Source organism: Dromiciops gliroides, chromosome 1 (assembly GCF_019393635.1).
Source record: "Dromiciops gliroides isolate mDroGli1 chromosome 1, mDroGli1.pri, whole genome shotgun sequence".
NCBI classification, from domain to species: domain Eukaryota; kingdom Metazoa; phylum Chordata; class Mammalia; order Microbiotheria; family Microbiotheriidae; genus Dromiciops; species Dromiciops gliroides.
Genome location: NC_057861.1, coordinates 439,198,822 through 439,212,570, shown reverse-complemented (window position 1 = coordinate 439,212,570; position 13,749 = coordinate 439,198,822). Strand labels below are relative to the sequence as shown.

At 37.9% G+C, this 13,749-nt stretch overlaps 1 protein-coding gene across 1 annotated transcript in view; it reads right to left on the bottom strand.

Moving 5' to 3' along the window:
• Positions 1-3,766: 3,766 nt before the first annotated feature.
• Positions 3,767-13,749, bottom strand: part of CCDC125 (coiled-coil domain containing 125) — a 62,558-nt gene continuing 52,575 nt past the window's right edge. Inside the window, exons 11-13 of the mRNA XM_043979470.1 lie at positions 13,064-13,238; positions 8,177-8,295; positions 3,767-6,707 (exon numbers count right to left, since the gene is read on the bottom strand). Coding sequence (XP_043835405.1) covers positions 6,384-6,707; positions 8,177-8,295; positions 13,064-13,238 — 618 coding nt within the window. The 3' untranslated portion in view covers positions 3,767-6,383. The remainder of the gene's footprint in view (positions 6,708-8,176; positions 8,296-13,063; positions 13,239-13,749) is intronic.

Here is a 13,749-nt window from a genome sequence, read left to right as displayed (position 1 = left end):
ATTGACCTGACAAAATGCTCTTAGCTTTCTAGGGGACACCAGAGGAAGAAGAGGCATCTAATGACCAGAAATGAGTTTACTTCAGTCACTATCATCATGATTTACTCAGATCCACAAACATGGCATTATAGAACCAATGCAACCAAATTCTCTGTAGAACCTTTCTACTTAAAGATCATTTCACCTGACCCCATGCCTATTTTTTCTGCAAATTAAGTACCTCAGAAAGGAATTTTGCAGTGTGGAATAAGCTGCTTTTAGTAAAAGCTCTAGAGACACCATCTTGAAGGAGCATGGTACCCCTGGCAATTTATCTGATATCAGCTTTGCTGGGTATTATTTTACAACTTCATCTTCACCACTATTTCAGGACAACACAGTATTCAGGAAGATTTACTATAGCAAAAACTAGAATTTGGGCAGCCCCTGACAGGCCTCCCTGCAAGTCATAAACTTTGATGACATTCAACCTCAACTGAATATATGGTCTTATATAGCTCAGAAAAGAAGTAAGACATCTTGATCAGGGTGCTTTCTAGCATCAAAATAGTATCATATTCCTCAACGGGGGATGCAGAAGTGGTGTTGAGGTAGGGAGAAGGAAGTGGTGTTTGGTGTTTGGCAAATCCACAGTTACTACAACCCAATGACAGGGGAGAATTAGCAGGAGTGGTCACAAACCTGCTGGCTTCCACATGGGATCATTTGGCTGGGTCATACCACACAGCAGTGAACATACCAGATGATGTCACATCTCTTCCTTGATTACTAAATGTCCAATAAACAGGGTTTTTAATAGACCTACCTAGTGTATTGCCAGGCTATTGTGGTAGAAATGGATCACTGCTGTCCATTAAGCTTCACTGGTAGAGATGTGTAATTTGAAAGAGTTATAGGAGCCTATCTCTGAGCATGGATAGAAGTCATGCCAACTTGGAGGTTAAACTTGGAGGCCAATTGATTTGCCCATAGTTAACATAGCTAGTAAATGTCATTATGGGTAGGATCCAAGCCAAAGTATTTCTGATTACATGTTCAACACTCTAACCACTATATAACAATGCTTCTCTAAATCACAGGTTAAATTAAATAATAGATAATAAAGTGAAAAAAGGTACCAATCTGTGTTTTAGCATACTATATATTTAAATCTTTCTTTGAATCATATTTTTCTGAGAAAATACTATGTGCCATATGAAAGACAGCTTGGTTCAGTATAAATATCCATGTTAGAAAATCTGAATGCAAAATGAAAATTATATTTTTTTCACTTTGTTTTGTTTGCCCTTTTTGCAACATGGCTAATTTGGAAATATGTTTTGCATGATTTCACATATATAATTAATATCATATTGCTTGCTATTTCAATGGGTCAGGGAGAGGCTAGAGGGAAAGAATTTAAAACTAAAAAAAATTTAAGCATGTTCAAAATAAATAAATAATAAATTTGGGATCAGGGGTGGAGAGAGAAAATCTGGACAGCAGTTCTTCCTCCAATATTACTTTATGTTGTAACTTTGGGACAATTCGACCTAAACCTCAATTTCTTCACTTGTAAAATAATGATAATGCTCCTTAAATTTCCCATACTTCACATGATTATATGGAGTTTACTTGGAAGACAATTTAGATATTATTATTAAACATCACAACAAAACAACTCTACTGTATCTTAATTTCCTCACCTGGTAGTGGAAATTACATCTACCCCTGCCTATTCCACAGATTTTCTATGACAATAAAGCAAGAAAAAGTATATGAAATTCTTTATAAACTACAAAGGGCTATGTAAATTTAATGTAGGGATTTTAATGGTACTATAGATTCAATTATTTTAATGAAATTATATTTTTGTACAAAAAACCAAACAAGTGTTAAAAGATCATTTTATCTCAGAGTCACACCTATAGTAAATTACCTTGTGGGGCCAAGGCACCTAAACCCTCACTATTACTTGAAGCCCATTATCAGAAATTTAGGCTTAAAGTAACCAATCTTTAGTTAGTTCCTTAGAACTCCAATGATTCCACTAATGGTAACCCTGCTATTAGTGTGTTAGGGAGATAATGAGAGATGAAAAAAAAGATTAATGACCAGTTTTGAGGGCAATTGGGAATTAGATTACATGAATGTATGACTTTAAAGGTTTTCAGGGTTTCTGAACCTTTTTTTTTTTTTTTTGCGGGGCAATGGGGGTTAAGTGACTTGCCCAGGGTCACACAGCTAGTAAGTGTCAAGTGTCTGAGGCCGTATTTGAACTCAAGTCCTCCTGAATCCAAGGCCGGTGCTTTATCCACTGCGCCACCTAGCCGCCCCCGTTTCTGAACCTTTTTAAAAGCATGTTCAATAAATTCAGAGGAAGAATAAAGAAAATGGATGGTGGGAGTGATACAGGACAGTGGATTGTCATGAAGAGCTTAGAGCTTTGTAAAAGATCTGGGAATGAAGGTAGGACATTAGGGGACCCAGGGTACTGGAGAAGATATTACTATTGAAACCAGCATGGCAAGAAAATTCAAGTCATGCAAGGACATAATGAATTATAGAAGTGAGACAGACTTAAAATTCTCTGTTCTGAGTGAAGTGAGCAGAACCAGGATAGCATTGTATACAATAACATCAATACTGTATGATGTACAACTATGAATGATTTAGCTATACTCCGAAATACAATGATCCAAGATAATCCCAAAGTTCTCATGATGAAAAATGCTATCTGCCTCCAGAAAAAAAAAAATTGATGATGGTACTTACTTTGCTGGGCTATTGTGAAGAAAATTCTTTGTCAGGTATAAAGTACTATGCAAATGTTAGCTATTATTGTTGTTGCAATAACCAACCTCATGGGTGTTTTGTAAGGAAATCTCCCTTCAAAGTACTATATAAATGTAGTTTACTATTTTTTAAAAAGATGCGCAGGATGCTATCATAAAAACCTGGAAAGACTTACATGAGCATCTGATGCAAAGTGAAATGGACTACAAAATAACAGCAATATTCTAAGATGATCTGCTGCAAATGACTTAGTTATTTTCAGCGATGCAATGATCCAAGACAATTCTGAAGGACTTATGAAAAATGTAATCCATCTACAGAGAAAGAACTGATGGTACCTGAATACAGATGGAAGCATATTTTGTTGTTGTTAGTTCCTTTTCCTAAAGTTTTTTTGGCTGCTATGTTTTGCACAACTGAACATGTATAACTTACTGAATTGCTTGAGTTCTTAAGGGGGATAGGGAGGAAGGAAGAGAATTTGGAACACAAAGTTTTTTTTGTTTTGTTTTTGTTTTTGAATAAAGTATTTTATTTTTTTTCCCATTACATGTAAAAGATAGTTCTCAACTTTTGTTTATACAAGCTTTCCAATTTCAGATTTTTCTCCCTCCCCTCCCTCCCCTTCCCCTAGACAGCAGGCAATCTGATATAGGTTATATATATATATATGAACAAAAAGTTTTAAAAAATGATGTTACAATTTGTTTTTACATGTAAGGTGTTGGGGGGATTCTAAATAAATAAATAAAGTGTTAAAAAAGGAAAAAAGAAAAAGAATTGATGATATCCAAATATAGACTGAAGCATACTATTTTTCATTTTCTTCCTTCTTTCTTTTCTCTCTTTCTCATTCTTTCTTTCTTGTTTTATCTGAGTTTTTTCTACAAAATAACTAATATGAGAGTGTTATACATGACTACACACATATAACCTATATCAGATTATACCGTATCAAGGACAGGGAAAAGGAAGGAGGATGGGATAGAATTTGAAACTCAAAACTTAACAAGGAATGTTAAAAATTGTTTTTACATGTAATTGAGGAAAAATAAATATTTTTAAAATTTTTCTGTAACAATGAGGAAAAAGTTTGATAGACAGGGTAGGAAGCAGAGCTCCATAAGGAAGTTAGAGTGAGAGAGACAAAGGCAGAGTTAAAGAAGTCAGAGATAAAGCCATATCTTTGGGAGATGAAACTAAAATGTGGCCATGCTAATGTATGGCTGGTATAGAGTGTAAGTGAGCCAGTTTTGTAGTCAGAAAAGGTTAGGAACTTTTAAGTCACCAATGTAGATGTTGAAATCTTTGAGGATGATGTTGAGAGAAAAAACAAATGTGATTCTAAATTCATAAAGAAGGGCATTCACAGGGCAACATGGATGATGTGAAGAGAGTAGTAAAGATGGACTTTAAATAAAGACAAAAGGAAAGATATTAGATTGAACTTCCAAATGATGCAGGTTGTCATCTCCCAAATTCAGCTAATTCTCACAGTAAACAAGCTCTAGAACAAGCAACATTTTATCAGTAAAAAGCTGCATCTACAATGCATATTTATTAGCACTGGCCTGTACCAATATATGGTACAAATGGGTCACACTATATTCAAAATGGGTACAAACAACTCTCAGTGATAATTTAGACTTTCAGAAACAGAAAGAAAAGCTAAAAGAGTACCTCTATCCATTGGTATGAGCCTAAAAAAGTTTTTAGAACAGATAAAATATTAACTGAAACCATAAATGAACAAAGGCAAGTGGATATATAAGCGTGATATAGGATATCAGCCATATTTCATATTTTTAAACAGTCAATAAAAAATGCAAAAGTGAATGAAATATACCTAAAAATGGTGAAAAACTTCCAACAAATGTCAAATTACTAGGAGATAGCACAGAAGCAAGGTTGTTTTGTTTTTAGATAGAACACTTTCAATGTTTGTTGGTATTTTTATTGAGCAAATTGGTTTGAAACTATGTGATGCAGCAAATAGAAATGGTGCCTTATATTTATTGATCCTAAGTCAAGTATTATTCTTTTACTAAAAATTTAATTATGTCTTGTTCTGAAGAACTCAAAAAATTTTACAAACATTGCCTAAAGTCCTCATGATGCTGGTGAGGTAAGGGATGTCACAAGACCCTCTAATGCAGCCTGGCTATACTATTAAGACTAGGAATCAGATATTAAAATGCCAAATACTTGTTTTATGTTCAAGGGCAAATCTCTAAACTGAGCTCAGTTTCTTGACTTCCTCAATTTCATACTAAATGTCCTTCCTTCAATAGTAAATTATACAAATTATACAAGTATTAACAAAATTTTCCAGATTCTCTTTTGTTGTCGTTGTTCAGTCATTCCGCCATGTCTGACTCTTCATTACCCTGTGGATCATAGCATATGAAGCCCTCTGTTTTCTACTATCTCCTGAAGACTGTTTGTACCTAAAATTAGTCATATTTAATTAATTTTAAAAGTTATAACCCGCAAAACTTAAATCCAACAGGGAAAGTTTCTGAAGCCTGAAGAACTTCACCATAGGGGAGAAAAGCTTTTATCTCTACTAATGTTAGTTCAGTTATTATTACATTTCAGAATCTTTCACAAATGTCTTATTGCATAAATCCTTTAACTTCAAGGCCACAGTGCAATCTCTTCTATCTAAGCACTTTTTAACTTGCCTTTTCACCAAGGATTAGAATTAAGTGAAAAACTGACTTCCACTTCTTTTAATGACAATATAATACACTCTCGAAGCTACAATGATTTACGAGGACCAATTTGTTTGAACCACTGAATTATATAAAATGTCCAAATCAGATCATTAAGAGGCAGTGTGATACCATGGAAAGAGTGGTGGATTTGAGTCTGAAGATCTGAGTTCAGATTTGAGTTCTGGTCCTTACTGTGAGGCTCTGAGCAAGCTTCTTCTCTGGACTTGTTTCCTCATGTTTGGAAGCAGGAGGTTAGACTAGACTTCTGAGGATCTCTCCAGAGCTAAACCTGTAATCCTATGAAGCAAAAATCAATAGATTCCTTCCATACTCCGTCCAAAGAAACAAACAAAGGCAAACTTTTGTCATCTGAAATTTTTGACAGAAATGAACAAAATGGAACTTTTAGTTCTTAACTTTTTACATCAAACAGTTCACTGAAAAAAGCCAAGATTAAAAACTGCTTCATCAGCTAATAGTTAATGTGCTCCATTGGAAAGATTGGTTGGATGCCACAATTTCTTTGAGCAACATTTTAAAAATTGTTCCATGACTCTGTTAGCCAACCTAGGGTCCTGTTATATAATCTAATTGAATAATTATGTTTCTATTTTCTTCCCAAATCATTTTATGTGCATGGTTTTAATATGTTAACAAATAAACAATGAAATACTATAATAAAAATATTTCAAAACATATTTTATCACAATGTTAAATTATAGAAAAATGCATTATTCCCACAAAGTTTGGTCAAATCATTGTTTTAAAATTAGGAAGACTCAAGAACTGCAACATAGGCGCAAAAATTCTCATGACGCATTAAGAGGCACAAAATCTTATTTTTCAAAACGGTGTTACAAACCACTTTCAATTCTAATTTCATCTGTTTCTTCAACTTGACTTTTCTTCAAAAAACCTGATCCGTGATGGCAAGGAATGTGACTTTTGAAGTGTTCCTGTGGAAGTCTCATCTATTTTGTGATTAGGGACTGAACAAATACAGTTCCTAGAGTTAAGAATATGGAAATTTGTACATACAGGATCCAACAAACTAGGGGGTTCTGAAGTTTGGGGTAAGTGGTTTTCAGATGGAGAATCCTCTTTAACAGGTTCATACTCTTTATTCTTCTTTACAGCATCTTTTTCTTCGAGTTCCCGAGCAAGCATGTAACTAACTTTTCTCTGATGAGCTAAAGCTTCTTCTTTATCATTCAACTGCATACATGAGAAATTTTTTAAAAAGCACAGTTAAGGCAATAAATACCAAGACTAACTTTGACACTTTGGAACATCTGTAATTTCATCACTCTCTTTTAACTGACTCCTTAACAACTACCACAAATGGAAAATTCAAAACCTGTTTGCCAACCTCCTAAGGATGTTAGGCAATCAATCAACTAGTTTTTATTAAGTACCTACAGGTACTGAGCTAAGCAATGGGGATTTGAAGAAAGGAACAAACCAGTTCCCATTCTCAAGGAGCTCACTAATGGATGTGGGGTTCTCTGCACATTGCTAGCCTTGCCATTAGAGGACAAATGCACAGTCTATTGTTTAGCCTGTACTTGAAGCCTTTGTAGATCTGGTCAAGTCAATCAGGGTTTGCTGGGATGTCCTTGGAATGGCCTACTGAGTCATCTCTGTGCCTTAATAAAACATTAGAACAGTCCTTTGGTGCAAAGGTGTCAGGCATGTGATCCCCAAACATATGTGACCTGCAACACTCTCGAGGGTGGCCTAAACCAGATTAAAATGTAATTTGGAAATATTTAATAAGATAAATAAAAATACAATAAAACAATTAACATTCCATTTTAAAACTAAGTCAACATGTAGCCCACATGGATCATTATGTATGGATTTGTGGCCCTGTTTCTATTTGAGTTTGACAGGACTGCTTTGGTGGATGGTACATAAACATATTCCAAGAATGGTACATTATAATAAGAGGTTATTGTACCATATTACTCAGTTATTAATTCTCTAATGTCAAACTTTTAGTAAGTGCCCATGGCATATAAAATCTGTATGCAGTTAAAAATAATTGGAAGGGGCAGCTAGATGGCGTAGTGGATAGAGCACCGGCCCTGGAGTCAGGAGTACCTGAGTTCAAATCCGGCCTCAGACACTTAATACGTACTAGCTGTGTGACCCTGGGCAAGTCACTTAATCCCAATTGCCTCACTAAAAAAACAAAAAACAAACAAACAAAAAATAATTGAAAAGCAAAGTTCTTCATTCAGAGTCTTATAGAGTGAAACTGAAAAAATAGAACAGATATGCATGCATGCATGCATTCACACTGTGATTTACAGAACAACACACCATATGCATTTATACCTTTGATATGATTGGAATATATAAGAGAGCACTGAATAAAGGGAGTAATCAGAACTGGGTGGCATGAATCAAGGAAGACATATGAGGAAACATGCTCAGCCTAGTTTTGAAGAGGATGACAAATTGGGCAGATTATGAATTGAGCACTCCAAGTTTTTAGGAAAGGACATGAATTGATGGACAGTCAGAGCTGGTAGAGAAGTGTACATGAAGATAGGAATGAGCAAGTTGCATTAAGGAGGAAGATGAGGTTGGCTGGAACAGAATATCTACATGGGGAAGTTACAAGAAACAAGGCTGAAGAGGTCCTTAGCTTCCCAAAAGAAGAAATTAAAGATACTGACCAAATCTATCAGGATCCTAAAGATTTCCTGAGGATTGTCCAGCTCTTCCATTTTCTTAGAATTGGCTTCAAGTATACTCATTAGCTTCTGTCCAAAATTCTTCTTTTGTGACACAAATCCTAAAATTAAACACATTAAGACCAAGTGAAACACAACACTATGAAAACTTGCTCATATTTATATGCATACACATACCACTTAAGAATTTACAAAGAACCTATAATCAAGCAGTATTTTTCATTTTACAAAGATCTTCAAGCCATAATTCCAATAACCCTGTGAGGTAAGCCTGAGAGAGGAGGTAGATATTACTCCCTTAAAAATAAAGAGCTGATGGGGCATCGAGGTGGCGCAGTGGCTAGAGCATGGGCCCTGGATTCAGGAGGACCCGAGTTCAAATCCAGCCTCAGACACTTGACACTTACTAGCTGTGTGACCCTGGGCAAGTCACTTAACCCCCACTGCCCCACAAAAAAAAAAATCACTCCCAGCAAAGCCAAGATGGTGGAGGAAAGACATTAAACCCACAGGGCTCCTGATACAATCACCCCAAAAATAGCAATCAAAGAACCCTTGGGGCAGAAAAACACACTAAAATATGGACTGAGAGTTTTCTCCAGCTATAGATAGATTTCAGGGGGCCGTGCTGGGCCACGAATAAAGCCTATCCCCGCAATTGGGCCAACACACCAGACACCCACCAGAGGAATTTGCTCCAGTGCCTCTGAATCGGCTGCAGCACTGGCGTCTTCTGGAACCAAGCACGTAGTCGGACTGAATAGCTGGGCTGGGGGGGGGGGTGTTAGTGCTGGGGTACCAGTGGACTGGAGGGAAGGATTCGACTGTCCCACCCCAGCGGGAAACCAGGAAGAAATCCTGAGTGGTGGGAAACCCAGGTGGGGGAGGGGAACAGGGGAGCAGTCTCATTGGAAGCTGAGAACCACACCACAGAAAGCTTTGCTGGTTGGTTGCTTAGTAAAGTAGGCCTGAGGTTATCTCTGGACCTGAGAACAGGCCAGGTGAGATTAAAGCCTGCCCCCCCTCAACCCAAAACACCTGGGACCCTCTGAAGCTGAGAACAGGAGTGGAGCTGAGAAGCAGCCCAACCATGAAAGTGAGGCCAGGCAGGCTGAGAAGAAGCCCAACCATCCCCTGGGCCACACTGTAGCTTGAACAGTGTGTTCTGAAAGCAGCACCACACTTTAAGAAGGAGTTAAAAGACAAGAAATAGTAAGCCAGGATGAGGAGGCAGAGAAAGCAGAAGACCATTGAAAACTTCTTTGGGGGTAAGGTAGATCACAATACAACCTCAGAAGAAGAAGATAATAACAGGGTCAAAGCTCCAACATCCAAAGCTTCCAAGAAAAATATGAACTGGTCTCAGGCCATGGGAGCTCTCAAAAGGGACTTTGAAGAAAAAGTAGGAGAAATAGAAAGAAGATGTAGAGAAAAGGAGGAAAGAATGGAAAGGGAAATGAGAGCAATGCAGGAGAGTCATGAGAAAAAAGTCAACAGTTTGAAAAGCCAAATGGAAAAGGAGATTAAAAAACTGTCTGATGAAAATAACTGGCTAAGAATTAGGATTGAACAAATGGAAGCTAGTGACCTTATGAGAAACCAAGACACAGTAAAGCAAATCCAGTTGAATGAGAAAATAGAGGGCAATGTGAAATATCTCCTTGGAAAAACAGCTGACCTAGAAAAGAAATCTAGGAGAGATAATTTGAAAATCATTGGACTACCTGAAAACCATGACCAAAACAAGAGCTTAGACACCATCCTCCAAGAGATTGTGAGGGAAAATTGCAGAAGCTAAAATAGAAATTGAAAGAATCCACCGATCACCTCCTGAAAGAGATCCCAAAAGGAAAACCTCCAGGAATATTATAGCCAAATTCCAGAACTCCCAGGTCAAGGAGAAAATACTGCAAGCAGCTAGAAAAATGGAATTCAAATACTGTGGAGCTCCAATAAGGAACTTCTACATTAAAGGACTGAAGGGCATGGAATATGTTATTCCAGAAGGCAAAGGAACTGGGACTTCAGCCAAAAATCACATACCCAGCAAAACTGAGTATAGTTTTTCAGAGGCAAAAATGGGATTTCAATGAGAAAGAGGTCTTTCAAGCATTTGTGATGAAAAGACCTGAACTGGATAGAAAATTTGACTTCTAAATACAAGATCCTGGAGAAGCATAAAAAGGTAAACAGGTAAAAGACTTCATGAGGGATATTAAAAGATCAAACTGTTTACATTCCTACATGGGAAGATAATACTTTGAAATCATAAGAACTATCTCAGTAAGAAATTCAGGGGCAGCTGGGTGGCGCAGTGGATAGAGTGCCGGCCCTGGACTCAGGAGAACCTGAGTTCAAATGTGACCTCAGACACTTGACAATTACTAGCTGTGTGACCCTAGGCAAGTCACTTAACCCCAATTGCCTCACCAAAAAACAAAACAAAACAAAAATAAAAGTCTTCACAAGAAATTCACAGAAGACAGGGCTGAACTGAATATGAAGGGATGATATCTATAAAGCATTTGTGTTTTGTTCTTTGTAGGGGAGACAGGGTGGGGTGTCATGTCTGGGGCTGGATTTGGGCTCGGGGCCTCCTAAGTCCAGGGATGGTGCTTTGTCCACTGTGCCACCTAACTAATCCATGATGACATCATTAAAATAGGGTTGAGGTGTAGGAGGAATAAACTGGGAGAGGGAGGAGGGGAGAGATGGTCTGGGGAGAGGTAGTTCACATGAAGGAAACAAGAAGAAAGCTTATGGAGGAGAGTAGAAGAGGGGGAAGGAGTTGGGGAGTGAGTGAACCTTAATATCATCAGAATTGGCTCAAAGAAAAACTAACATACATACTCAAATAGGTATAGTAATATATTTTTGCCCTGAGGGACGGGGAGGGAGAAAAGGGGTGGGGGAGAAGGGAAGGAGGAAAGGGCAGATTTGGGGAGAGAGCAGTAAAAAGCAAAACACTTTCAAGAAAGATGAAAATGTTCTGCATTACTGCACCAGTGTGCCATATTGAATTGCTTGATCTCATAGGGAGGGTTGAGGAGGAAGGGAGGAAGAAAAATTTGGAACACAGAATTAGCTCAGGGACCCTGATCTCATTGGAGTGGGCTCATGGAGGGAATAGCTTTCATACCCAATTAGGAGGAGCAATCTATTTAACCCTGCAGGAAAATAGGAGGGGAAGAGGACAAGGAAGGAAGGGTGAAAAAAGGGAGTGCAGAGCGAGGGAGAGGATAATCAGAAGTAAAACACCTCTGAGGAGGAATAGGTAAAAAGAAGATAGAGTAAATGTCATGAGAAGGGAGTGGGATGGAGGGAAATAGTTATGATGATTGATTATAATAGCAAAACATATGGTACCTACTTTGCTGGGCTTTTATGAAGAAAATTCTCAGTCAAGCTTAAGGTACTATATAAAGGTTATGATGAACAGAATACTATCAGGAAAACCTGGAAAGACCTACATGAACTCAAGCAGAGTGAAATGTACTTTATACAAAATAACAGCAATAGTGGGGGATGATCTGCTGGGAAGCACGTGGTTATTTTCAGCAAGGCAATGATCCAATATAACCGTGAAAGACTTATGAAGATTGCAGCCCATCTGCAGAGAAAGAACTGCTCCAGACACTTTCTCCAGGGCAAAAGAATCACCAGGAAAATGGCTGCCAGGGTGCTTGACACAATGACTTCTTTGGTTTCTGAGGAGCATGACAATAGAGCAGAAACACCAGATTCTCTGGCTGAATCTTCAGAAGACAGAGTTGTTCAGTCATTGCTCAACAAACTGATGAGAACCAACCTCGTGAACATCAATCAATTGGAGGTCTTACAGCGGGACCCGAATTCCCCCCTCCATTCAGTGAAGTCTTTTGAGGAGCTTCAGCTGAAGCCACAGCTTCTGCAAGGGGTCTATGCTATGGGCTTTAACTGGCCATCTAAGATACAAGAGAGCGCACTACCCATGATGCTTGCTAAACCCCCACAGAACCTGATCGCCCAGTCTCAGTCTGGTACTGGTAAAACAGTGGCCTTCGCCCTAGCTATGCTCAGCCAAGTGGAACCACTGAACAGATACCCCCAGTGTTTGTGCCTTTCACCCACTTATGAGCTGGCTCTTCAGACGGGAAAGGTGATTGAGCCGATGGGCAAATTTTATCCAGACCTTAAGCTGGCCTACGCTGTTCAAGGCAACAAGTTGGAAAGAGGTCAGAAGATCAGTGAACAGATTGTAATTGGCACCCCTGACACCGTTCTGGATTGGTGCTCCAAGCTGAAATTCATTGACCCCAAAAACATCAAGGTGTTTGAGAGGTTAAGTGAAAGCTGTCACTCTAAATTTAAAGGCCTCCTTCAGAGTCAAACACAATAGGGTATTGTATCAAAGAATGAAGCCCTGACATTGTCAATTTTTATTACCCATTTGGGAGAGCTGAAGAAAGGATACATGATGAAGGGGTTAAGCAAAACATATTATCATTGAAAACATCATTTCAACTTGGTTTTCCTTGCCATTATCCAAATTATTGTTTCTTCCTGAAAGCTTCCCTTTAATAATCTTATGTACCTTTAAATAGCATATAATTTTTTTTTAATGTGTTCCTATCAACCCGAAAGAACCAGGAGAGAATCTGTTGGAAATTTGTGAGATGACCTCGTGATTCTCAAAGTCTCATTTGCAGCTGTGCCCTTCAATAGCCCCATTGTTGGGGTTTTTTCCATGGATGGTTTTGCCAACCAGACAACTATGAGTGAGACATTATATGCTGTAGCCTTGATATAACAGACACAACTGAAATGGATGTTCTATTAGACTTAGCCAGACCCGTACAATTGTATAATGTTTCTCTGATAAATAATTACCATCATCCTTAAGGTGTTTCCAATTTAGCCATTTGGTTGGTTTTTTACAAATTCTATTTATTTGTGTCAGTCTCAGGGTCTGCTCATTTCTTCTCATTAATTGTTGCTCAAATGCAATCCTGAATGCATCGGCCATTATATAAGCTTCTTCTTTACTCTTCCTTAACATTTCTAACTGTAACAAAAAGAAAAGTGTTAGTTAAGTAACCTGCACAAAGACTGATTTATGCTTGCTTACTGGTGGTGATTAGCATAGGACTTGGAAATAGTTTGTCAAACTCGAAAGGGGTGATGGGGTGGAAATAACATGCTCTTTATACACTTTTTACTTTTTTCTAAAAGAGAAGAAAATGTTACTAAGGGAAAGGTTCAAACACTTATTCGTGGTGAGTTTTGGATATTTGTTTGCATACCGCTTTTCTTTGCTACTTTTTGGAGACTCTGCTCAATACTTTAATTGTTTAATGAGTCACTAGATGTGACTTCTCAGCATGGCCTGGAATTCCAATATAACCTTAGAATAAGGTATGCAGAAGCAAGAACTTAAAAACATCAGCTGAGCCTTCAGAGTTTACCAGCCCTGTAGCATTTTGGCTGTACTTATTACTGAAAATAAGCAAAAGAATGTTAGCTAAAAGCTCATTAGTCAAAGTTCAAGAGACTAGATTCAGAAATAGAAATGTGTA